Source organism: Nipponia nippon, unplaced genomic scaffold, assembly GCF_047370975.1.
Source record: "Nipponia nippon isolate SJK-2023a ecotype South Korea unplaced genomic scaffold, ASM4737097v1 scaffold_5, whole genome shotgun sequence".
Lineage (NCBI taxonomy): Eukaryota > Metazoa > Chordata > Aves > Pelecaniformes > Threskiornithidae > Nipponia > Nipponia nippon.
Genome location: NW_028262369.1, coordinates 56005634 through 56032868, shown reverse-complemented (window position 1 = coordinate 56032868; position 27235 = coordinate 56005634). Strand labels below are relative to the sequence as shown.

At 37.6% G+C, this 27235-nt stretch overlaps 1 protein-coding gene across 4 annotated transcripts in view; it reads left to right on the top strand.

Annotated features, from left to right (window-relative positions):
- BRINP3 (BMP/retinoic acid inducible neural specific 3) overlaps positions 1 to 27235 on the top strand; it is a 227506-nt gene that overhangs the window by 101814 nt on the left and 98457 nt on the right. For all 4 annotated transcript variants that reach the window (XM_009473679.2, XM_087732583.1, XM_087732584.1 and 1 more), the window contains one exon: positions 24431 to 24621. In XM_009473679.2, the coding sequence (XP_009471954.1) occupies positions 24431 to 24621 (191 nt within the window). The remainder of the gene's footprint in view (positions 1 to 24430; positions 24622 to 27235) is intronic.

Below are 27235 nucleotides of genomic sequence, written 5' to 3'. Positions count from 1 at the left end.
CTGAAATATAGTTTTAAATCAGTTTTAAGACCAGAAGAATAGAAATAACATTTAAAAATCTTTGTGGCTTGTGGATCTATTTTCTGACGGTTTCTTCATTTATTTCAGTGGGCTTCGTATTGAGGTCTTACAGAGCAGACATAGTAGACATCATTAGGGTCCATTTTACCATTTGCTTCTATATTTTTAGGACTTGATATGAAAAATACTTTGCTTCTACTAACTTCTTTCCTCTTTGAAGATCTCTAAATAAAGTAAATCAGATGCTCTAACCACATGGGATTGTCAGCTTTTCTGACAGTTTTTAGTTTTCAATTTACTTATAGAGACAGTAGGATTATCCATAGAGTTCACTAATGGCATTATTTGTGCTTAATGTGGGTATTTTAGTGAATGATTAGTGTACATCTCTTATATATCCTATAGAAACCCAAAATATAGATATACTTTTATTTATACCTACGGCAAATTAGTAAATTAGGCATTTACAGATTCACTTTTCTTTAGTGACTGACGTCCAGTACCACTGATGTTCAGTACCAAAAAATTTCAGCTGCTGACATTTCATCAATGTTGGATAACTTTGCCTTTGCATATCATTATGTAGTGTCACAACCACATGTTAACAGTATCAGAGAATCTTGAATCCTAAGGCTCAAAATAATCTTGCACAATATCAGTGTCCTGAAGTATGTTTTTTAGACACTGGGTAAACCCCGAAAGTTGCCCTTCTTTGATGTTGGTATAAACAACAACTTCTGTATCGTTACTGAGGACATTACCCAGTGCTAGGAGGCCTCCAGTGGATCATGACAAGTTTGCATACCTACAGCAGGTGCAGAACAAACATTATTCATTTCTCATTCCCTAGCCATTTCTGAACTGCTTTACATTAATCTTTATTTACTTCATTAGTTGTGCTTCCAAACTTGTATTTAGAAGATTACTGGTTTATTTGAGCTATTGAAAGTATTTTGATGGCTCATCCTTGTAAAGACACCTCAGGGAGAATCATAGAATCATTTAGGTTGAACTTTAAGATCATCAAGTCCAACCATTAGCTGAGCAATGCCAAGTCCACCACTAAACCGTGTCCCTAAGCACCACATCCACATGCCTTTTAAGTACCTCCAGGGATGGAGACTCAACCACTTCCCTGGGTAGCCTGTTCCAATGCCTGACTACCCTTTCAGTGAAGAAGTTTTTCCTAATATCTAACCTAAACCTCCCCTGCCACAGCTTCAGGCCGTTTCCTCTCATCCTATCACTCGTTACTAGGGAGAAGAGACTGACCCCCACCTTGCTACAACCTCCTTTCAGGTAGCTGTAGAGAGCCATAAGGTCTCCCCTCAGCCTTCTCTTCTCCAGGCTAAACAACTCCAGCTCCCTCAGCTGCTCCGCATAAGACTTGTGCTCCAGACCCTTCACCAGCTTTGCTGCCCTTCTTTGGACATGCTCTAGTACCTCAACACAGTATTCAAGGTGTGGCCTCACCAGTGCTGAGTACAAGGGGACGATCACTTCCCTAGTCTTGCTGGCCACACTATTTCTGATGCAAGCCAGGATGCCATTGGCCTTCTTGGCCACCTGGGTACACTGCTGGCTCATATTCGGCCGGCTGTCAACGAACACTCCCAGGTCCTTTTCTGCCAGGCAGCTCTCCAGCCACTCTTCCCCAAGTCTGTAGCATTGCCTGGGGTTGTTGTGACCCAAGTGCAGGACACTGCACTTAGCCTTGTTGAATCTCACACAGTTGGCCTCAGCCCATCGATCCAGCCCATCCAAATCCCTCTGTAGAGCCTTCCTACCTTCCTACCCTCCAGCAGACCAACATTTCCACCCAGCTTGGTGTCGTGTGCAAACTTAGTGAGGGTGCACTCGATCTCCTCATCCAGAACATTGATAAAGATATTAAACAGAACTGGCTGCAATACTGAGCCCTGAGGAACACCACTTGTGACCGGCCGCCAACTGGATTGGACTCCATTCACTACAACTCTTTGAGCCTAGCCATCCAGCCAGTTTTTCACCCAGCGAAGAGTACACTCATCCAAGCCTTGAGCAGCCAGTTTCTCCAGGATAATGCTGTGGGAAACCTTGTCAAAGGGTTTACTAAAGTCCAGGTAGACAACACCCGCAGCCTTCCTCTCATCCACTAAGTGGGTCACCTTGTCATAGAAGGAGATCAGGTTAGTCAAGCAGGTCCTGCCTTTCCTAAACCCATGTGACTGGTCCTGATTGCCTGGTTGTCCCGTACATACCACGTGACGGCACTCAGGATGATCTGGTGCATGACCTTCCCTGGCACCAAGGTCAGGCTGACAGGCCTGTAATTTCCTGAATCCTCCTTCCAGTCAACTGGGACCTCCCCGGTTAGCCAGGACTGCTGATAGATGATGGAAAGTGGCTTGGTGAACACTTCTGCCAGCTCCCTCAGTAGTACCTTTTGGTGGATCCCGTCTGGCCCCATAGACTTGTGTGTGTATAAGTGGTGTAGCAGGTCGCTAACCATTTTCCTTTGGATTATGGGGATTTAATTCTGCTCCCTGTCCCTCTCTTCCAGCTCAGGGGGCTAGCTATCCTGAGAACAACTGCTCTGACTATTAAGACTGAGGCATACAAGGCATTAAGTACCTCAGCCTTTTCCTTGTCCTCTGTCACTATGTTTCCCCCCGGCATCCAATAAAGGATGGAGATTCTCCTCAGCCCCCCTTTTGTTGCTAATGTATCTGTAGAAACATCTAGTGTTGTCTTTTACAGCAGTAGCCAGTTTAAGTTCCATCTGGGCTTTGGCCCTTCCGGTCCTCTCCCTGCATAACCTCATGACATCCTTGTAGTCCTCCTGAGTTGCCTTCCCCTTCCCCCAAAGGTCATAAATTCTCCTTTTATTCCTGAGTTGCAGCCAAAGCTCTCTGTTCAGACAGGCTGGTCTTCTGCCCCACCGGCTTGTCTTTTGGCACATGGGGACGGCCTGCTCCTGCGCCTTTGAGATTTCCTTCTTGAAGAATGTGGAGCTTTCCTGGACTCCTTTGCCCTTCGGGACTGCCTCCCAAGGGACTCTGCCAACCAGGCTCCTGAACAGGTCAAAGTCTGCCCTCTGGAAGTCCAAGGTAGCAGTTCTGCTGACTCCCCTCCTTACTTCTCCAAGAACTGAAAACTCTATCATTTCATGATTACTATGCCCAAGACGGCCTCCAACTGTCACATCACCCACTAGGTCTTCTCTGTTCACAAACAAGTCCAGCGGGGTGCCTTCCCTAGTTGGCTCCCTCATCAGCTGTGTCAGGAAGTTATCTTCCACACACTCCAGGAACCTCTGACACTCTTTCCTCTCTGCTGTATTGTATTTCCAGCAGGCATCTGGTAGGTTGAAGTCCCCCACGAGAACAAGGGCTAGCGATCGTGAGACTTCTCCCAGCTGCTTATGGAATACTTCGTCCACCTCTTCATCCTGGTTGGGTGGTCTATAACAGACTCCCACCAGGATATATGCCTTGTTGGCCTTCCCCCTCATTCTTACCCATAAACGCTCAACCCTATCATCACCATTGTTAAGTTCTAGACAATCAAAACAGTCCCTAATGTACAAGGCTACCCCACTGCCTCTCCTTCCTTGCCTATCCCTTCTGAAGAGTTTATAGCCATCCATTGCAGCACTCCAGTTGTGTGGGTCATCCTACTATGTTTCTGTGATGGCAACTATATCATAGGTTTCCTGCTGCACAACGGCTTCCTGCTCCTCCTGTTTGTTGCCCATGCTGCATGCATTGGTATAGATGCACTTCAGCTGGGCTACTGATCCCACCACTTTTTAGGGGGGAGAAACTGTATGTATCTTACAAAGGCATAAAAGTCTTTGGCCTATGAACTCCTCAAAAGTTTCTGATTAAACAGAATACCTCAGTTACAATAGCTGTAATGCTTTATAGTAAAAAGTGAAGAAAAAAAAGAAATTGTTATGTCTTTGTTATAAACAATAGTTTCTCACTAGTGGAGAATCTATTCATGTATGAATCGCAGAATGTACCATTAGGGTTTTATCAGGTCATTTTAGCCACGCTATTTCTGGTACAAGCCAGGATGCTATTGGCCTTCTTGGCCACCTGGGCACACTGCTGGCTCATGTTCAGGCGGCTGTCAACCAACAGTCACAGGTCCTTTTCTGCCAGGCAGCTCTGCAGGCACTCCTCCCCCAGCCTGTAACATTGCCTGGGGTTGTTGTGACCCAAGTGCAGGACACTGCACTTAGCCTTGTTGAATCTCATGCAGTTGGCCCCGGCCCAACTTTCCAGCCTGTCCAGGTCCCTCTGCAGCGCCTTCCTATCTTCCAGCAGATCGACACTTCCACCAAACTTGGTGTCATCTGCAAACTTAGTGAGGGTGCACTTGATCCCCTCATCCAGATCATCAGTGAAGATGTTGAACAGGACTGGCCCCAACACTGAGCCCTGGGAACACCACTCGTGACCAGCCGCCAACTGGATGTGACTCCAGGCACACCTCCAAATGTTGGTGTGCCGCCCCCAGTCTTATCTCTAGTGAGCCTGCTTTTATCCCTTTTCCCCTTCCAATCTATTTTAAAGCTCTTTCAGTGAGAAGTTAGATATTCAAATGTCTAGGCATAGCTAGAAAGGAAGATGAATATTTGCAATTGTTTTATACCTATTTTTGATCATTTTTAATCAATGAAGTCAAAGGCGAGGTGGGAGATGGAAAGGAGAAAGAGACTTATGGACACCTAGCATATTTATCCCTTACTGAAGCTGAACTTAGAAGACCAGATTCTACCTTAAATTTATTCTGTCTTTAAATTTAATAATTAATTTTTTCTCCTTTCACACTAGCAAAGTTATTCTAGATTTTCGCAAATTCCACTGTTTCCATCTTTTTTTTTTTGTTCCACTTCTGAAATGCTTAGGATTTCCAGAAGTGGTTATTTCCATAGAATGTCTCTATTCTTTGTTTTATCTTGATTAAGATATGGGCAAATTACCGTCCCCTCAGGTAAAAGCGAGTTTGTTGTTTTATGATCTTTTGTGCAGCTTGGCAGTCTGTTTCTGTTTTTTTTACCATTACTTGTGTTTATAAAGAAAAGCTAAAGTTATCACAGAAGCCTTTAGAATATCCAGCAATTTTTTTTTCTGTCTTGTCAATAAACTTATCACAGAAGCAGTCCAGGTTTGAGGATGAGTTTTTGGCCAACAAGCACAAAGTGCCAAGCAGTTATGTCTCCCTTAACATGTATTGAGGTAAAAGACCTGCTGCAGTAAAGTGTAGGTGGAAACAAAAAGGGCTTCAGCAGGCAAAGGGTTATACTGCTGTCTTCTTATTCTATCTGTCTTGCATCAAGTCTATTTGAAGGATTCATTTTTGTTCAGGATGATTTAGCTACGACAGATATAGCTGCAGTTTAAAATGATGATGTATAAAATTGTAAAAATATAACAAAATCAAGCATGCCTTCTATTCTCAACTCTGATGTTGTGAATAATATACCTTTGCTGCTGTCAGCAATTTGACTGACAGCTTGATACAAAGACATTAAAACCAACTGATCCCATACCCATTTTCACCTTCACAATAATGTTCAAGGCTTGTATAAGTGATATAGCCTACTTGCCTATGAAACTATACTTGAATCTTGCCAATGTTGACTATTGGCACATTTTTGAATAGTTATAAATATACGACTTAGATCATCCTATGATACCATGGTTATTACTTTGCTAGAAAAAAATTATGCTAGCAGGTCTATATTCCTGTCTCATTATCTGACAGAGTGCAGCTCATAGATCTGTGTACATCAGAACAGAAATGAAGATAATTGCAACTTGAGTGTCTCAAGAAGAACAAACGAGCTACAGCTGTTAGGGGCAGCCATGATTGCCTAGAGCTAGTGAAGCTCCACTGCTGCATGGAAGGGGAGGTTTAGGTTAGATATTAGGAAAAACTTCTTCACTGAAAGGGTGGTCAAGCATTGGAACAGGCTGCCCAGGGAAGTGGTTGAGTCTCCAGCCCTGGAGGTATTTAAAGAACGGATAGATACGGTGCTTGAAGACATGGTATAGATGAACTTGGCAGTGATAGGTTGACGGTTGGACTCGATGATCTTAAGGGTCTTTTCCAACCTTAACGATTCTATGATTCTATGATTCTATGATGGAAGTGCAATTAGACCCCTTAAAAATACAAGGGCAAACACAGAACCTTCCCACTAACTGTTCTATGAAGTTCAAAGAGTATCCCCATCTTCTTTTAAAATTATTTTTGCAGAAAGACTGATGTTGGACAAGGCATTTAAAATCCCTTCCTAAGCATCCTTTTTCTTTCTTCACCCCACCCCCTATATGTCATTCCCCTCACCCCAAAACACATGGTCATTTAAAACTACCCCTTCCCCAAGCATAACCTTCTTTAAGTGCCCTGGGAAAATTCCTACTTCCTCCCACTTGGTTCCAGACATACTTCCCTCAACAGATTAACTCTATATGCAGCTGTGGTTGTCTTCTAATCAGAGCAAAAGTATTAGCTCTATTCTTGCTGGTCCCCAGACGGAGGCTTTGGGTCACTCTGTTGTCCTCATAACATGAAAGTGCGTTTTCCAGTATAACTGAGGTGAAGAGTACAGAATTTCTACCTGTTCACTATTTGTCAGTCTAATAAAAAATTACCATGACTGGCTGAAAAAAGAAGAAAAATATTGGCAACCCTAAATTTGCCTTCAAGGTAGTAAGATGTAAAATCTCACTATCTTGAATTCTAGAGAACACAGAGAGGAAAAAAAGAGTGGGTGAATAGCTTCCTTTGCAAATATTCCTAGTTTTCATTTACTAGGTTATGTTCTTCCTGAGCAGCTTCTTACAAAATTCTCCTCATATTGAAGAAAGTAATTAATTATATCGCCAGTGTCGACATTTCTGATTACAGAGTGGCACAGAATTGGGCTTTGAATAATCTTTTAGAAATAGAACTATTATGACTTCCATGTGTAAGGAATAAATGTCTTGATATCTATCATTTTCCAGATGGGAAAACTGGGGCTCAAAGAGGTTATTCTCTGTGTTTAAAGAAGTGCAATTTGGAATGCCTATATGACTGAGTTAAAACACATTTTGCTCTGAAAATCCCTAAAGCCCCTTCCCAAACATCATAAGGTCAGGTACATACTGATTACTGATTAGTCATGTATTTTGTATCCCAGAATACTTGCTAGAAAAATGAAAATATTTATTCTGCTACTGTGTAAAGATATAAGGATATAAAAAACGTATAGAGTACGCTTAATCACCCATGAAAATGAAATAAGTTCTCTTACAGATCTGGCTTTCACTGCCAGGCCTTGTCCATTGTACAAAACCATTTGCATCCCAGTTGTTGGCTGAACAAATACAGTAGAAAAATATTTTTATAAAGAATCTTAAGATTATTTAAGATAAATAGAATCTTAAAATAGTATTTCAGTTATACTTTCTCAAGATATTGTCATAAAAGATCTAAAGCAGGATGTTCCTGTAAACTTTAGCACATCTACAATGTTTTCACATTTCATCTTCTACAGCTAGTCTGTAGGTTTGTAAATGTTTAATGAAAGATCAATCTATTCTGTTTCATGTGTGACAGCAATCCCATTAGAGGATCACAATTATCACAGCTGACCTGAACGGTCTAAAACTGCTGTGCTAGTAAAAGCAGAGCAGTGGAAGGACTGTACCCTTCACATGGGTTTCGCTGCTGCTTATCCATGCTCTCTCTTTTATTCTCCCCTGGCAGCACATTTCAATTATGTCAATGTCTCAACTGGAAGAGCTATTTGTCACCCTATCTCCAGTTGTCAGGGTAGTTATCATCTCTGAGTTACAGGCACATCTGAATTACTGACTGTGGGACTGAAAGGGCAGGATACCACTACAGCTGTAGTTTATTAAAGACCCACAGCTGTTTTGCAGAAAGTCTGGAAATACAGTTTCCTTAAAAAATAATTCTCCTCTGATTTGAAAGAGACATTTTCTTTTCTGTTTTCCTTCCCACTGAGGACATCAGCTTCTAAGAACATTCACCTGAAATAATCCTTATAGGTTTTATAAAAATTTAAATATTGTAGGAATTTTTATGACTTGTATAATCTCTATTACTTGTCAAGACAGCAATGTAGTTTGTGACAGTGATAGAAACCAAATTAGTACTTTACATGGTTATGCGTCGGTTACTGAAAAATGTACTAGAAGAATGTAACAACATAGCCCACATAAGAGCCAAAGGAGAAAAACACTTCATGCAAATTAAGTTTTCTATTGTGAGGTCTTCCTCAAATTACACAGGAATAACTGATTACTTTGTAAGAGCAAGGCCATGTGTGAAGGACAACATGTGAAGGACAACATGTATACCTGCTGTCATAGACGACCAATTTTTCGTCTTTTTGTGCCTTCAAGGAAGAAACAATTTCATGGTTTCATAGATGAGTGGCAATTTTTTCTTTCTGACTATTGCTGTTTGTAGGAATATACTTATTTTTTTCTCTCCTATTTCTGGGTGTGAGATAAAATGATAACTCAGTTATCTAAAAGTAGGCCTAGAATATTAATAATAAAAAATACACATATATATGCTTTTTCTTATTTTTAATCCCATGAGGATAAAAATTACATTATGTTACTTCTAATTACACAAATTCTGTGTAATTAAAATGACATCTTATTGGTGTTTGAGTCAAAATGTATCAGGTTTGGAAAAATGCTAGTCTCAAAAAAATGTTAGTCAATTAAAAATAATCTTGAAATATTTTTAATGTCACTGATACAAGCCATTTTATCTAACTATAGTAAATCTACTGAAATAGCTAGTAAATACTGCATATTTGACATTTTCAGAGAAAACAGTGTTCTTGGCTGCGTAGCTCTAGACTACAGCTCCACTCTGGTACTCCAGAATAACGCTCCCCGCATACTGCAACATCCATTATATGATCAATCCTTTATGAAATATAACAATTATAATTAGCACTTTAAAATTTCTTTCATTTCATATTCTCATATCAACTTGTAGCAAATCCTTACGCTGCATAAAATGTAATTAAACCTAATTCTTTTGCTGACAGTTCCTTATTTTCCTTCAGTGATAATGTTTCTACACTCTTTTCAGGAACTATTGTGTAGGAATAGCACAATAACTGCTACTATTATTAACTCGCGTACTGGGAATCTCCAACAGACCACGACTTCCTTGTACTAGAGTATGTACAGACACTGAAGGTGCCCACAAAATGCTTGCAATGCCGGCAAATGGAATCTAGGTCGGAAATAAGAGATAGTAGGTGCATATGAGCAGAATGGGAATATAACAAGTCATATGACAGCATTAGTCAGCATGATGGTTTTACTCAGATTTACAGTGCTGGATTTGCAGAAATGTAGGGCTGAGGCAGATCTCTTGTTCAGCCTTCTTTGTCGCAAATAAAGCTTATTTTCCCTAGCTGGGCAATTGTTTGCCTCCTGTTTCTGGATAACAGTTAATATTGGAAGCCTGTTCTCATGTCCTCCAGAAGCTTATATTATCTTGAAAAAACAAAATGTCCAACCTTTCCTAATAAGGAGTTTCTTTTACTTTTTTATCTCCTTGTTGTTTTCAAAAGGATTTAAACAGATTTTTTTTTTTTTTTTTTTTTTAATCTTTCTTTGGGGGCACTATTCTCCTTGAGATCTTAGCAGAACTCTGGAAAGTGACATAGCTATTCTGTTGTCGTACATAAAATGTTCTCATTTTATGTAAGAATTTGCCATGTTTGCAGTGAAATTCCAAGCAGATTTAGGTGTTTTTCTTTAAATCTGTTCTATTTTACCATATTTCTTCTTGCTTAATTATTTCTTTTTTATATATTTTGCCTTTTTTTAAGCATAGTACCTTGCTTTTTATCACAGTCCATCTTTTTGATTTTCAGCCATTTCTCTGGTTTCTGTAAATATTCAAAAGCACTTGCCATAGCCCTCAGCTTAGTATTGTCTGCATATTTTATGAATATACTTTCTATCATCCTACTCAATAATAAAAATTTTAAAAAGGACCAGGTTCAGGATATTTTCTGTAGGATCTCACATATAAAAGCCTTCTAACTTGATAATGTACCACTAACAACATATCCTTTGAAAGGGATCTAGGTCCTACTCCTACGTTCAGACAAATGACTGTAATCACTCTTCCTGTGGAAAGATAGACAAAAACTTCATCATTTATTGGGGCTGTAGATAGATACTAATAGATCAAATTGAAGTGTGAAAGACTCCTAGTTGATGCATAGCACATAGTTTTTGCACTTCATGATGATTACTGGGGCTACAGAGTTTCCATGGCAAAGGAGAATATTGTGGAAGCCTGCAGGTAGGTCTTAAATTATTCTATGCAAAAATACTTTCTCTTTATTTATGTTGTAAAAGTGCCATTTATAAATACAGAATTGTACAAAAATTCCACTACAAAACCAAAATTTGTATGTTTCCTAGGTTTCATGATAGATATTTTTCTCACAGAAGCCGAAGTATACTAAACTATTAACCAGAGAGAGAACAGATTAAAAATTACTATGTTTGTGAAAAGTGTTTGACTTATAACCACTTTAAGTACTTTCACCTTTTATACTTTTAACTTTTCATTGGTTCAGTAATTTAACTTTAGTATGACATGGATGTAAAGATGCAGAGGATATTTTTTCCTGTAATTTTCTTCAATTTCAGTAATTGCGTTAATTTTCACATGATGCAGCAATACCTCGTAGGAACAACAGTTACAGCAAAATCAAGCATTTTATTAAAAAAAAAAAAAAAAAGTCTTGGGTTGCTGCAACTCTTTATTTCTGTCTTAAGGAAGAATTAGAGAGGAAATGAAATCACCTGCTGTCCTAATTAGCATTTAAATAGCCTCCATTTGGCAGTGAATTTTGTGACCTTATGTAAGATAAACAGGTGAAGAAAATGTTTGTTCCTATCTGGGCAGCTGTTGCTGCGTCAAATTTCTCCTGAAAGGAGGCAAGGATTCATGACTATGTCAGAGTTGTTGGTTATAAGAGTGCTTCCTAATTCTGCATATCAAGGGCATTGTTTTGGTCTCATCCACATTCAGGCCAGGATATCCATGCATTCTCCCTGTGCCTTAATTTTCTTGGGAAAAAAAAAGACCCATGAATGCAGGCTGGAATTCTTGCCAGATTTCTGTGTCAGGGTGTACTTCCCTGCAGCTCAGCCATAGCAAAGGCAATGACATCTCAGTGAGGAGCCTTCATGAAGACAAGATTATCCCCAAAGAGGCAACAGTATACGGGGTCCACACAACACATCATTTCTAACTTCCAGTATATCTGAGGAAACTCAGTGCTCTTGTGGGAGTTATGCATTTCTTTTTGAAACTTGCTTTTCTATTTTTTCTACCTTGGTTTCAGTGGGGTGAAGCCGCTTTTGTTAAAGACCACTCCTGGATGTGGATGTCTGTGATCCCTGCAGGACAGAAAGTTATTTGCCACTCTGAGGTGACCCTGTGGTCAGGGGAATTAAATCTCAGCCACACTCAGACACCTGAAGTGTCACGTTTAAGATGAGTGAAAAGCAGGAGTAATCAAGAGGATAATTCTATTCTATCTGTCTGAGCATTTGTTTTAATCTCATGACACAGTGCTTGAACTTGTGCGAGAAAATCAAGAGAAATGTCTCCCTCTGTCTCTTCCTACCTGGTAGAGAAGTAACTGATGTGTAGGGGAGACAGGGAGGCTGTGTTTTTGTAGCTTTGGTTGTGTGTGAACAACATCTTACAAGAAAAGTAAGGCAAGGAGTCCCATGGAAGAGAGATTTCTGTTTCTGTGCTGTTAGGCTATTTATTCATTTTCTACTCCTAATTTATTGTCATTTTTGGCACACTTTTGGCTGGTCCCAGGTTCAAGGGTGAAGCAAATTGCTCCACACATATGGCACAGTAACTCACTCTGACCTTGTCCAAGACACATCAAGAATCCCTACTGTCTGCGCTATAGCAGGTCTAACTCAGAGAAGATGAACCTATCTACGGATGTTGATGGCTGTGTGAGTTTCATGCTAATGCAGCAATATGTGTTACAGAACAGCCTTCTACCAAGCCAACTCAATGCACAAGCAGCGTAAAGGTAACATTTAGCTTGGCAAAAGAAGATTTTTTTACCATCTTGTCTTTTTTTCCACTGCTTACACTTTCTGAGGCAAGGACAAGCAAGCCCTGGTATTATTAATTTTCTGCATTGTTTTCAGTGAGAGTATGATGAATAGGCTGATTAGCTTCCTCCTGTAATACATTTGTGAGATATATGCATTTACCCTAGGAACTGGAGTTGCAGTTCCTTTCACACTGGCCACTAGACAACCACCAGATGGTAAAAATGCTGGCTTTTTTGTGTCATTGAACTGTACTCAAGCTGGTAATTTGGAGGCGCAAGATTTTGTAACTCATCACGGGCTCTTACTTGGACAGATTTGTAGTAATGCACTGCCATTGTTCGTAACTACAACATAGATTATTTATCCTCACACCTCTTTTATGTAACGTATTCTTATTTTATATAAAATACTGGACTATATTTAACATGTAATCTTGATTTATGAGAAACAGTACACTGTGGAGGTGTACTGGTATTTTTTCATGACAGCATTGGAAAGCTGGTGTGTTCTACAATAGAGTGGAAATCATTCTGGCCAAAACATTAATAGCTAAGGTTAAGTTTACTGTGGCCAAAACAGAATCCCCAGTAATTGCCCAGCATTGCTCCTTATTCAAAGAAGTTGGACAAAAATACCATCACGTCTGCTGAGCATATGGCTTCGAAAGCCAGTTAATCTTGGCTCTGTTTCTGGATCTGTGCAACTATGTTGCATTCTGTTTCTTCCTAAGCAACATTTCTAGGAAAATACTGTAACTTTCATGTAGGCCCTCATTATCTTAAACTTGGTGCAGAATAGGAGCCAGAATAGCTGGGTCCTAAGCACGGTTGCTATACTGTGGCTAATAATCTGAAATTATTGGCTAATCAACCTCAAACTGAAATATAGCTAGAAGATAAATAATCACCTTTTTGCTAATTTTAATTCAATAATTACATTTCTTCTTTATTGCAACTGGCCTGCATAATTTTCACTGCCTCCCAAATATGTTATAACTCCTTATTCATTAATAAAATGGAATAGAAGAGAAAGGAAGGTTTCTGACCCCTGCAAGCTGACCAGACATGAACCAGCAGTACAGCTGCACTTGCGTGGCACTTCATTCACACTAACAAGCCACCATTTCTGGGGATGAAGCTGTTAGCTCAAGCACAGTGGTGACACTGTTGATACAGATACCAGTGATACAGAACAGGCTTTTGCTCAACCATATTAGTATAAAGGCAGAGTAATCCTAAGCATAGCTAAATGTTTGTGAGGATATGCCATGCGTGCTTCTTTTGGTTTGTAAAATATGTCCCTCTTCTGCAGTTCTTGTTCCAGTGTCTGTTGGGTGCCTGAAGTCTCACTCCTTCCCCATCTGTGTCAGTATTCGTGGTATTATAAATAAAATTTGTGGTGTATATGATAATTATATGACACTATAAATAATATTTTGTCTTCCACTGATGCTTATATGCCATTTGAAATTTTCCACAATCACTTATTTTTCTCTCTCAGACCAATTCTACAAAGGTGCTGTGAGGGATAATGAAATGGATGCAGATGCACAGAAATTTTATAATAATGCATTCTCAATACATATATGTTACAATAGTAAAATTTAAACCAAAAAAAAGCTCATATTTGGTCTCTGTAGAGGGATTAAGTATCTTATTCAGCATTTTTTAATGTAGTCTGAGTTTCAGAATAGATCTAGTTGCATACAAAGTCTCCAACATATGTATTATAATGTGTATTACAAGCTGACCTACCCAGTTTTATAGAAATCCTAAAGTCCTGAAAGTTTTGTTTCCAAGTTTGTTTCCCTGCCTTGCATAAACTCTACATCCACGTTATTCAAGAAAGACTGAAAGTAAAATTAAATGTAACAAACAGCTATATAGGCTTTATTCTTCCAGAGAATACAATTAACGCTTAATGGTTTCTGTTGCAGAAATTAGTAACTCAACTCCCATTCAGCACTTTTATTTAGTTAAGAGCATTAGAAAGCTCTATGTTTGTAATATGGAACTATACTGACAAGTTTATTGCCCTGATTCTCTATTCAACTCACTGTTGTAATTCCACTGCTTCTTTAGAGATATTTGCAATTTACATCACTGGAAAAAAAAAAAATAACACCAGGACCATTTTTAATAAACCAAGGCTCCAAATTTATTTTGGAATTAATACAAATAGTTGTGCCAAAATAGAAGCATTCTTTGTTGTGGTAAAAAATAAAATTGAAACATTTTTATATGCTGAATAAGTATCCCTGGCTTTATTTTTTGTGTGCAAGTAGATCTGAGCATTTCCTGATACCAGTGAAACAATATTTACATAGGAAGATTACATTTAGATGCAAAGACAATCAGCAGCACAATCCCCCAAGAGCTAAGCAATAAACAAACAACACACAAAAGTATTTTCAGAAAGTATTTTGGTTTACATTCTACAGCTTTCAACAATTTGAATTGCTAAAAACAGCACTAGCATAGTTGTTATATTTCACAATATCAAAACAGCGTTTAAACCTATGTCTGTGAGATTTACATTCGTGTAAAGCCAGGATCATCCCAGAATGTTGGTAGAAACCACTGCCTTTATAAATTCAAGTGCAGGTTAAGTAACTGTCATCTATCAGTGCTGTAAATAGTACTTCTGGCATGGACTCCACAAAATTGATGTAGAAGTAAATGGGAGTCAAAAAGTCTCTTATTTGGAAGCATAAGCTTATAAATTGTATAGAAAATGAGCCAAATAATCTACATTATAGAAGATTATTTAAGTTTATACAACATTCTTACTGGAAAAGGAACAATTCTAGACATTATGTATAGCTTGGTAGATAAGGCTTTAGATCAGAATTTGTTTCAGATTATATTTGAGAATATATATTTTGTTTGAAGCCAATTATTTAAGGTACCTTTTTACCACTTCCAGGCAGGCAGGGGCAACATCAGCCTTTGGTTTGAGTAAACGGGAATTTGGCATCTCTGTGGCACTGAGCCTAAGCCAATTCTGAGCATCAGTAACATCCCAGAAACAAACAAACAAAGAGTTTTCAAAGGGTTTAAGAGCTTACATTTTCTGCCACACTAGCCAGGTCATAAAACTTTTTGATTTGCTCTGAGTATGGGACAGAAGGAGGTCATGCCTGCTTACAGTATTCTGTACCCTTAGCCTTACTATGCCTCAATTTTCCAAATGAGAAAAAGGGTGAATAAGAAGCATTTTCTTTAAATTTTAAATTATTTATCACAGTTCGGTTTTGCCTGTATGCCTCTCTATTGCCCAATACAACAGATCAAGTTTGTAGTTCTGAAACAGAAATTATAAAAATAGTAATAAAAACTTTTCAAAGGCTTTGAGACTATGAACTGTAGTATATAATGACAAAGAATTTTAGAAGTTTTTCTTTCCCCTGTGATTCTTCTGGGACTATCCACCAACACTGAATCAATAAATCCTCTATTATATTTTATTTTCACCAACAGATCTTTATGCTGATTCAGTCTTCACAAGCTGTATTTTCTTGTGTTGATTCATGCACTAAAAAACTTCCACGGATTCAACTTTCTTCCTTATCTCTACAAGAAATCTGGTTCTATTCTTTTTAATTTCGTCAGGACAAAAAGAGAAGGAAGACGAATCTGATTTTCTTGTTGATTTTGAAGCAGTAACAGGTACAGTCAAATCCATAAACCTCTTCCTCAGTAGAGAGTTCCAGAGACTTCTGAGTTTCATTTTCTTATAAAATTCCAGAGTCATTAGGTTTTGTACATGTACAATCAACTACAGGACCATGATATTTATTGGCTCTTAATGTTAGACAAAAAGACTGTAAATATACCTTTCTGCTTCTCTTTGTCGTAACTTTTTTCCTTATTGTATCAAAATACTCTGCTGCAAGGCAGACTTCTCCTTTTTAAAGGTTAACTACTGTTTTAGCTATAGGTAAGACACCTGCTTCTCCAAAAATGTTCTGGGAAACAGAGCGAAGGTAATCAGCGCATTGTGAAAAACATAGGAAACAGTTTTTATACCACATTTACAAAATTTAAATCCATACTTCTTCATCACGATGAATTTTAGACAACATCAGCTTTCATAATGGTTGAAAATAAATTGAAAGAAATGCAAGAATCTTCAAGTCAGAGGATATTCTTTTATTTCATTAGTCTTCTGTGAGCCTAAGCAAATGCACCATTTAATAAAACCTGTTGCCTAGATAAGAAATTATTCCTATGGGCAGATGTGAACATGGAAAAAAGGATGTTTTGAGCTTGCCAAGACAGTAGAAGGGCTGGATTAGTCTGAATAATGCAGGTACAAGGTGTTAAAAACTCTCTTGATACTGTCAAGGGGAGAATGAACAGTCTTCTTACCCCTCTTGGACATGTGACTACCATGAAATCAGCACTTCTTGCAGGGAAGAATAAATATATAAACCAATGATAATGAATAGTGACCTGGACATTTTGTAATTAATTGGATGGACAACTACTTGTGACTCCAAAAATGCCACCATCTTACCTAGCAGGCTGTAAACCAGTATCATTATTGTCATTAACACAGGAAAGAATACCTACTGGCCATAGCACATCTAAATAATCAAAGCCCAGAAATATTAAAAAAACCTGCAAAATCTACGTTCTGCTCACTCAGACTGTAATAAACACCTCCTGAGTATCCCAGTCATTCTCCATTTCAGATGTAGTAGAGGGAAGGGTAGGTTTTACTAGTAATTCTCCCTTTCTTCTCTGCTCTCTGTTACTAATTATTATCATATGTAGAGCTAAGGAACTATTTGCTTGGAATTTAATCCTTGCCTTAAAAGCCTGTGCAAACTGGTGCAATTTTACAAGCTAATTCACCAGTGCCTCGTTATTAGACAGACAGTTCATACAAACATGTTTCAGTTCAGAAGTGTTTGTACTCCACCTGTTCTTGCTGTTTTACTTTTGTGTAATTTGCAACATATTCCTAGTAAGTGCATTTCTTCCTGCTATTACTATATACTGCCTGGGTGATTGAACTTCCTCTGAGGCAGAATGTAAACAAGATTAAGTCACAAAGAGCTATTAGTTTTTTGCAAATACCTTTGCATGAATATAGGTCCAGCTAAATATGTCAACCGTGAGACTCTGAATGAATGTTCACAAGTGTGTTTGGAAGTATATCACAAAGCATAGGTAAAAGGCAAACACAAAGCCACAAGACAAGACAGAGAAATAATTCCCTCTCAGATTTTGTTAGAGGAGAAATTTTTTGGCACATATGTTACAGAGGCTAAATATCTATCAGACATGGACAAAAAAAAAGTCACCTTTCTTCCTTTTCTGTTGTAAACCCTTCTGATGTTCATGACAGGTGAGATATTTCAAATCATTTATGTCACAGTAGCTGGGAAAATAATCTGACTATAAGTAGTCATAAAAAGAAATACATTCAAGTATATTCTAGGTATGTAATGTATATAATTTTTATTAAAATTTTTTCATAGATTTCTACATATTTCATATGCATCATGCACGAAGATAGTGAAGCTGATACTAATGAATTCTAATTCCGGAAGCAGAATTTCAAGTGCTAGGAAACTGATAAGATGAAAAAGGCATAGAAAGGCAAAAATATTACTAGGATGTTTCAAAGGAATACTATATTAAGATAAAAAGAAATCTTAATGATAGTGCTTATTCATTATGAGGTGAAAAACAGTATAAATGTAAGCAATAATATGGAAAATATATGTGTCTTCAGCAAACATTTCTGATTTGACTTTCGGAAAATGCCAGACAATTATGAGGATATGGTTAACGAAGAAATACTTTCCATTTCAGCAATGGGAAATGTGTTTAAAAGGAGCTTATTATATCTTGAATTTTTTTCTTTTTAATCACCATGTCTGGATAACTGACAATTTTAAGACACATAGATATAATGTATTCTATACTATCAGACCCTGCTTCTTCTTCCTGTCAAGGGAAACTGTTATGTTTACTTTGCCCATATTGCAGTGTTTGTCCCCATTATCATGTTTTTATACAAAGGTCAATATTTTCAGAAGGCCGTGCAGCCAATATATGACTAATTTCCTTCTTCTTCACCTTGACTAGTAAAAATCAACTGTAACCAATATTTAGTAAAGGTTGTGGCAGATTTCCCATCACTTAACTGATTCTAATAAACATTGAAATTTCTGAAGACCTGTGCTGGTAAGGAGAATTTTTTCACCTGACAAGCTGGGAGTAACACAGCCTTGGTTATTACTTGATTCTGGTTCTGTCCCCATCTGGGTGAATCTTCTCTTTAAAAGTCTTTTTTTTTTTTTCATTTTTTTCTGCTCACAAATATTTTCCATACTTATGTGTTACTGTTGTAGAACTGCTAGTAGGTAGCTGCAAGGTAATGGGATATTGCTGCTATGGGATCCTCTTTTATAAAATCTATAGGAAACTGGTGTAGTTGGGGCCAAGTGGTGTATGTACAATCCACTCTGAACCTGTCTCCTATAGAGGAATTAGGCTGTGTACAATTTCCCCCAACAGCTACAACTATACATAGATTTTGCATTGAACAGAGGAAATGTGATTGATAGTGTTATGATCCCTATCAGAGCCAGGCAGTTGAGCTTGTCTTTGGTTTGTGTCTGTGCAGCTGGCAGCTTACATGAGCCACAGTCACAGATTGGGGCATGATGCAAATCATGAACATTAGAATGTTTCATTGACCTTTTTCTTCTGAAGCTTGATACGGTATTAGCTTAATTTTATATCATCTTGGCCTTATTCAAGCTATGGCCTCAGGCCTAAATCCTCAGGCTTTTAAAAAATGTAGGCAGAGAAAAACAGCATATATTCTCCCATTGAGCTGTTCTACCAACAGATTAACTTGCAGCTACATGGGAAACATTGGCTTCAGAATCCCAGTCATTCCAGGCCATGTGAAGCAGTTACCTTCTCACCATCTGAGAGTGGAGTTGGCTCATTTAGAAGACATTAAGAGAAAGGAACACAGAAGAGTTCTTTAGTATTAAAAATTACATGAAGTTCATTTTCCAGGAGTGCTTTCCAAAGCATGCCATACTACTATTCATTAACGTTTATGCTTACTGGTACTAATTTTGTTTTATAAAACACATAAGTTACTTACAATGAGATCTAACATTTTTAATTTTGCCTGGGGTCTGTTTTATGTATGGCTGACCTTAGGGGAAACTGTAGTGGTTACAAAGAATCCATCAGACTCACTCTAAATCTCCTTGTAGGCTTTGACTTAATCATCTGCAATAGCAGAGATTATATTTCCATTTCAAATCTTCCACACACTACAATTTTAGAGTACAATGGCATTTTTTTCCCTTCAACTAGATGTTTTATATAGAGCTTTCCCTACTTCTCCCCATACCATATTATTTAAAATGTATTGAAATGAATGCAGTGGTAGAAGAAAATGTATAATTTATATACAGATTTGAAAAAAAAAAACCCAACAACTATGGCTTGAAATTCAAAAAAGACATTGACAGCCTTTGTTGGCCTACTTTCCTAGAATTACTTTCAGGTCCACTTGCAATTTAAGCTTCTTTCAAGATGAAAACATGTCCACAACTTGTACAACAGTCTACTAAGAGGTGTTTCATGTCAGAATATTATTCTTAGATTAAACATTACTCTGAATGTCATAGCAAAGCAACACAAATAAGGAATAGTAGGAAATAAAAAAAGAAATAGTGTTGAAATAAAAACTGTATTTTAAAATGTGTTTGTTTTTACCCACACTGACTCCCTGACTGATCATTCTTTGATGTAACTTTCTCTAAGTAGAACAAATGGCAGGACACCCTAGTCAGCAGACAGAGGCTGTGGCATGCATGCAGTACAGCTGACCAGAATTGGCACTACTGGGTTTCAGGGCTCTTGCATGTGTGTTAGCCAACCAGCCAGGAAAAGTATTTTTAGTAGGACATACAAATCCATGGTTCTGATATGTAGGAAGATGGAGAGAATGCTGCCCATGGCCTCTGGCACTACTAATGATAATAATGTGGTTCCATTTTAGGCTTAATCCTAGGAGCCAGACTGACTTATTTTCTCTCTCTTATACAAGCCCAGCAACTCAAAGCCATCATCCCTCTCAACAACAGGCTTTGCCCTGAGCATTAAAGAACTCTATCCAATGGTTAACATATTGTTCAGGCTGGAAATAGATGGGCAGCACAGGGGCTACCACCTGCTCTTAAGTCTTAGCTTCTTGATAGCACCATGACAGCTGCTAGTCTTGGCTCTTACACAGTAGAAGAAGAGGAAGAGGAGGAAAGAATAAGCTTCTAATACATCTAGTGTTTGTATTCAGTGCATAATTGGTTCTCTTGACCAGCAGCCAGCACTGATGCTATGCTATTCTGTGGGAGGTATTCTTCTGATAAATAGTACTCCAGTGACTTTGGAAGGCAGTATTTTCTCTACTAAGAAGAAGATCATTAACTCTTGTCAGATCTGATAGTCTGCCTTTGGCAGTGGACAGGAACATGATTTCCAAAGGAAAATAATGCACATTTGGTACAAAAATCATTTGAGGGCTGGAGAGTTTGTATTAGAGAGAATGACAGCAATACAAACAGGTAAATAAAGGTTGAGCTTTACTATATGATGATAGAGGGGAGAAGGAAATAGGAGAGCATATACTGCTGCTTGCAAGGTGAAATCAAGAGAAGAAAGGGAACTTATATGTGTAGGTATATAAATATACATATTTATATAAGTCATATAAAAGGAACGTAAGGATATTATTTCACTTACAGTGAAATTTCTGAAAGAAAAATTAGCTCTAACTTCAGGATAGCAGTTACTAGTGACTCACGTACCCAGAAAGTGTTTGTGAAAGCCTCCTCACTGAAAATGCTAGAAATAATGTAGCACGAACACCCCACTCTGAACTCCAGCCCAGGTTTCCCTGCTCCTACACTTTGCTCTCATAACCCCAGTTACTTCTGAAGTTTGGAATCTTTACTCAGGTTTCCTGGTGGAGAAGCTGTTAGTCACTTCTTGCTTGTCCACATCTAGGTATCTGCAGCCAAGCAGCTCACTTTTGGTGTCCCGTGTCCCTCTTTTATTTTCAGAGATGAAGCTTTCTCTTGTCTCTCCCAGAGTGTTTAGGTCTTCATCTCTCCATATTCCAAAACACTTCATTTAAGAAAGACTTCAGGAAAATATGATAGCTGGTTTGTAAGTTCTTTAAAAGCTTCAGTTCAGCCTGTGGCAGAGTTATAAAACTGTCTTCTTTTTTAAAAGCATTCGGCTTCCATATTCTACTTCCTCAGTTTCCTCAGGAGTGAATTTCAAAGGATGATTACTTGCTGCACTAATAATTGTTTCCATCGATATGCTCTGAATCAAATGTTGATGTTATGAAAACATTAGCCTACTTCTCTCTGAAATAGCATAAGGTACAGCAAAACAATCTTTCCATAACAAAAACTGTGGAATGAACTCAAGTTTGATTAATTAAGCCAAACAAATCTCTCATAGTGCTAGAATAACTCAGTCCCTGGATTTAGTAAATAAAGGATTTGTAGTAGAACAGGAGGATCTCAACTTGGAAATACTTCCTGAATTTGATGTGGATGAGGGCATTGTTTCTAGTTTTACTCTTCCAAGAAATCATTTGCCACTTTTGGGGAAGAGCTGTGAGACATATAGTCTAAAACCACAGTTCACAAAGAAACACAAAAGAAGACAATCAACTTTGCCCAAGGTTAAGAAGAGATTCAGAAAAGAGCTGTAATTAGTTACATAGAATGTAACTAATATTTAGAAAAAAATTTTAATCTGCCTGACATTAATTAAAAGCTCTAAAAATTGGAAACTGAATTTGACAATGTTCAAACTGAAAATAAAATGCACTCTCCATGGTTAAATGCTACAACAGATTGTTGAGAAATGCTGAGAAATCTTCAGCATCACCTTTTAAGTCAGGATCAGAAGTTTTTTCTGGGAGACAGTTTCTTCTTCAGTCACAAACTTGCTGATATAGGCAGCAAGAGCCATTTGGCAATATTTCTTTGCATTAAAAAGGAAGCAGATGAGGGGATTATGGTGATCTCTGTCCTTAAAAACTCTGACAATGAAAATTGAATGAAAGGTAGCGGCTAACTAGCTTTTATAAGAAATGCAATATTTCTGTTATTCTTGTGTTTGAACCTCAGCTTTGATATGGACAATTAGTCAGATAGATAGCAAATTTAGAAGAAAAGATTTCATCAAGGTATAAAATGAATTTTACATTATAAAGCTCGTATTCTTTTCTTGCTGTCAGAGCAATTCTGTCCTGATGGTCTGTTCAGTAACTACAATTGACCTATATTTTCTGATTTATTCAAATGCAAAAACCTACTCAAATGTGCCCAGAAAGCACAGAATTTAAATAAGAAACTGTTTTTCTTATTTCTTTTTTCTTTCACTTGAAAAGTACATTTACAAAGCAGGGTAATTCACTGGTTTTAGTGCCTGCATTAATGTGGTCAATATGCTTAATGAATTTTTTTTTCATTTTAGAGACAAAAAATGTTTGTGTGTAATTTTTCTCATCTCTTTCTAGAAATATGCAGTAGTTCCATAAAGGCTGAAAAAAGAAGTTATTGGTTTGATAGCTTCTTAAAAGGAAAGTAAATTTGTGAGAGAAAACTTTAAAAACTGACAACTAAGTTGCCCACACCTATCAAACAGTGATTTCCAAATACTAATTTAGGCACACTGGTGATTTGCAGAGTCTTTAAGAAACTGTGGGGATCTGTTTAGTCTCATGCTCTTGAATGGTAAATTGCATTAAATTTCAGGTAAGTAACATAAAGCTCTTTCTATTATAATTCTTCTGATTTGTTTTTGATAAAAAATGGCATCTGCAAGAACGTGTCTGAGAGGAAAGGCGGTTCATAAGAGCTGCACCAAATTGTCACCTATTATGTGTGTAAATCTAAGCTAGACTCTGGATAAGACCATTTGTATATGCAAGAGAAATAGATAAATAGGAGGATGCTGGAAAGTAGAAGGGCTATGCAAGAATATATTTATCTGGGTTCTACTAATAGTTGTGGACTTAAAAGTACAAAAAAATATTAGTGTTGATTATGTATTGCATAGCTTATCCTAGTCATTCAGCTGCAGGCAACTGCTTTGTTTCAGATATCCCTCGAATGTTATTTGCTTGCTGCTTCCTTGATTGTTGCCTTCTGTGTTAATTTTGTAAATGAATGTTGTACTATATTCAGCTGGGACCTTCAGTACGATCTTTCAAGCTCTCTAAACTATTTACTTTTCTATAATCTTATCTAAGGGAAATCTTAATTGACATAGCTATACCAATGACTCGACAAAGTGGTAGCTAAATCACAGTCTACAGGTTGCCTTGGACTTAATTCTCACAGTACTCGACTCTGTAACGAAAACAGCTATTGGTGTACCTTGCAAAAGCAAAATTACTGCAAATGCTGTGTATCTTGGCTAGATTTTGAGGACAATGAGTCCTTCCACTAATAACTCTATCTGGTATCTTAATTGGTAAGTAAATGAATAAAAGATGTGTTTATTGCTGTGTAATTGACTTGTTTGTTTTCCCTGCTATCATTGTTTTATTTTGGAGAGGGGAAGGGGACAAGTCTTTGAATTAATTTATATCCCTCCTACAAATGAAAAGTCATCTTTTTTTAGGAATTGGAACTACTATCTGCATATTTCCTCAAAACGGAGGCCAAAAGTACAGAAAACTGGAAATATCATAGTAAGGTCAACTATGGTGTGATAGTGTTTCTCTAAATTGTTCAAATTAGCCAGCTATGTACCTGACTTATCACCAAAAACCAAAGAACATAGTCTCTTTCTTGAAATGTTTTTAAAATTTGCCTTGTGCTAATGAAAACACTTGTTGCATGTGGTCCAAATTTTGGGAAATTATTAATTTAGTTTCAGTTGCTAGCAAATCTGGTTGTTCTAGGGCTGTACATCAGGGGCTAAACATAATAGGAACAGCAGCATTGTAAGTGGTTTATTCTTTATTTATTTTTCCCTGAACAATGATTTTATTATGGAGTACTGTCTCCACTTCTAATAAATAACACTCGCTTCTTGTCCTATGCCTATAACACATGACAGAGTATCACTGTCAAGGCCTATTGTAATACCCAGCTAGTTGCTCCAGTTAGTCAACAGAGTAGTTTGCAAATGAAGAACATTTGTCTGAATGACATATTTCTGAATGAGAATTGCTTTGTTTTGCAGAGAGTTTGGCCGCTGGAAAGTAAGCAATCTTGCTGTTGAAAGAAGAAATTTCCTTGGCTCCCCACTGCCACTTGCCCCTGAATTCTTCCGTAACATAAGGCTACTCGGACGCCGCCCGACCCTTCAACAGATCACAGAAAACCTTATAAAGAAATATGGGACACATTTCCTACTATCAGCTACCTTGGGAGGTAAGGTTAACGCTTGGAAATATTGTGCATGAATTTGATGTGAATGAACTAAAAGTGTTGATCACAACTGATTTCTCTGTAAAACTGTGGTGTTCCCTTCTCAGAGCAGCTGGGCTGAGCAACTCTCCCTGTGTTGGACTTTAAAGCATGGGATCAGGTTTTGCCTACAAACCCCATGGCTGCTTCTTCTGCTGATGTTAAACTTTGCTTTATTCATTCTGTGTAAACAATTTTAGGGACAAAAAGATCTGAAATCCCGTAGCTAAGACTGAGGTCCTTTTCCTGAGTTCCTGGTGTGCATGCTCCTGGTCTTTTGGGGATGTTTCTCGGCACTAAGACATCATTAAGGAGAGTGACTCTTGTTCTGTAAGAGGCCCTTATAACAGTTTACATAATAACAGATTACTTAAGTCCTTTACAGTACTGAAGAGATGAAGCAAGGAAAAAAAAAAAAGTAACTATTATTTCCAACAAATCTTTTTAGCTAGGAGACTTCTAAACTACTTTGACTGCTGGGAAGTCCCTATATTATCACTCTACCCTTTTTAGGACTAGTTTCCACTTAACCAGTGGGACTAAAAGTTTCATAATGGGATGATAAGGTTTTGCCATGTGATTCCTATTAACTTAATGGAATCTGCATCTCTAAATCCCCACAGACTAATTTGGAAAGGGTAGCCTGATGTATAATTGGGATCCAGTCACCAAATGGATTGAAGAAATCCAGTGAAGAGGCCTAATGCTCAAGTGAGAGCATAAATTGTTCCAAATGAAAGATAATTAGTGCCTGTGATTACCCATCTAGACATTACAAAATGAACTGACATTTTAGAAATGCAGTTTTATCCCTTGGTGGGTGATTATATTAAAGATAATTCTGGTGATTGAGTATTCCTCCAGCAGGACAGTCTTGTCAAAATCCTTTATTCACCTGAGGAATGGTTCTCTTTTTAATATATTTCATAACTGAATTCTAACCATACATTAACAAAATGACAGCCTTCCTATTCTCTTTTGGCTGATAGCTGAGATCTATAACAACTGAAATGGCTCACAGTAGCTCCATTTTGTAAAAGACCATTCTAGAAACAAGGTAAATTTCTTACTGTGGTTATTTAAAATAATAAAGAATTAGTTCCAATTGTTATTTTGAGAACTAGTGCTTTTAAAGCAAACTCATCACCATTAGAATTTTAAGAACAAATTACGTGTTGCCCAGAAATTTGTAATAAAATTCCCAGAAATTCTTTTAATTACTCAGTATATTTCTTCCATGCAAAAAATACACTTTTATATGAATGACTGTATATTTTCTTGTGTTAACAGCACATATCACATCTGAACAGTAAACTTAATTGCAGAAGAGAAAGAAAATGTTTCTTAAAATATAAAGCACAATAATTAAAGATTTAGCTGCAGCATGTATCCTAATGCAAGGGTTATCCAATGGTAAAAATTATTTTTTAGGATTATTAGTTATTTGCTAATTATTAACTAACATAACTTTCAGTGCTAACAGCCATTTGAAAAAATTAATTTTCAAGTTGAAATTGGACCTAACTACTCAGGGAAAACAGTCTAACAAACACAAGCATAACTGCTCTTTAAAAGTACAAAGCACCAGTATCACACTGATCACAAAAGAGCTACAGACTTGACACGTTTTAGAAAGTACGGCCCTAAGTAAAAACTAAAACTTAAGGGTAGTTCTTCTGAAGACATTTCAAAATTGTAGCTTAAACATTCAATATTCTCCCAAAAGCCACAGGATTTACTCCAGGGAAACCGGGGTAGGGTACAATTTTCTCATCCCTCTTCAGACCACCTCACAAAGGCCCTAAAATGCAGTAGCTGCCACATACTTGCAAAAATTTTCCACTCATAGGGAGACAGTGTTGACTTCTGGGGTCTGTCAGCATCTAATGAAGACAAAGGGAGTTTTTGTATTAACTTTGATGGATTTTGATTTACGTCCCTATCCTCAGTTTTTAGGCATGATTTCACGTACACCTCCTGCCTTCCCTTATCCTTGGATGGGTGCTGAATACTCCAAAAAATTAGTTCAATTAAAATAATTACAGGCAATTAGTCATTTCTAAGAATGCTTTCGTGAGGTAGCTAATAACCCTGTACTTTCCTGTATGTGTTAGTTCTCATTTGGGGGCTAGATTGAATGGGGATTCCCAGAGATGCTTGTCCACACTTTATTAACATGTAATTAGATTTTTTTTCTTTCAATAATGTATTTGTACTTTTCCTTTAATTACAAACTGTTTTATCCTGAAAGCTTTGTGACTTATGTAGCTCCTTAAAAGCAGATGACCAAACTGAGGGTGCATAGTACTCTTATTTAATGAATACCCAATCATCTGTATTCATGGACATAAAAGAAAGCTTGGCAAACGAGCGATCCTGTGGTAAGATTTGTGTGCCTCTGTGACCATTTGGCTTTCATAAATATCCCTTTTTGACCATAAAGGGAACTCTTGCACATGGTTGTTTGTGATAACGTTCCCACGTCTTTATTCACAAACACAAAAATATACTTCTCAAGGGCATTTTGAAATGAGAACTTAGGGAAGTTCTATTTTTCTTGCTGCTACAAGATAATGTG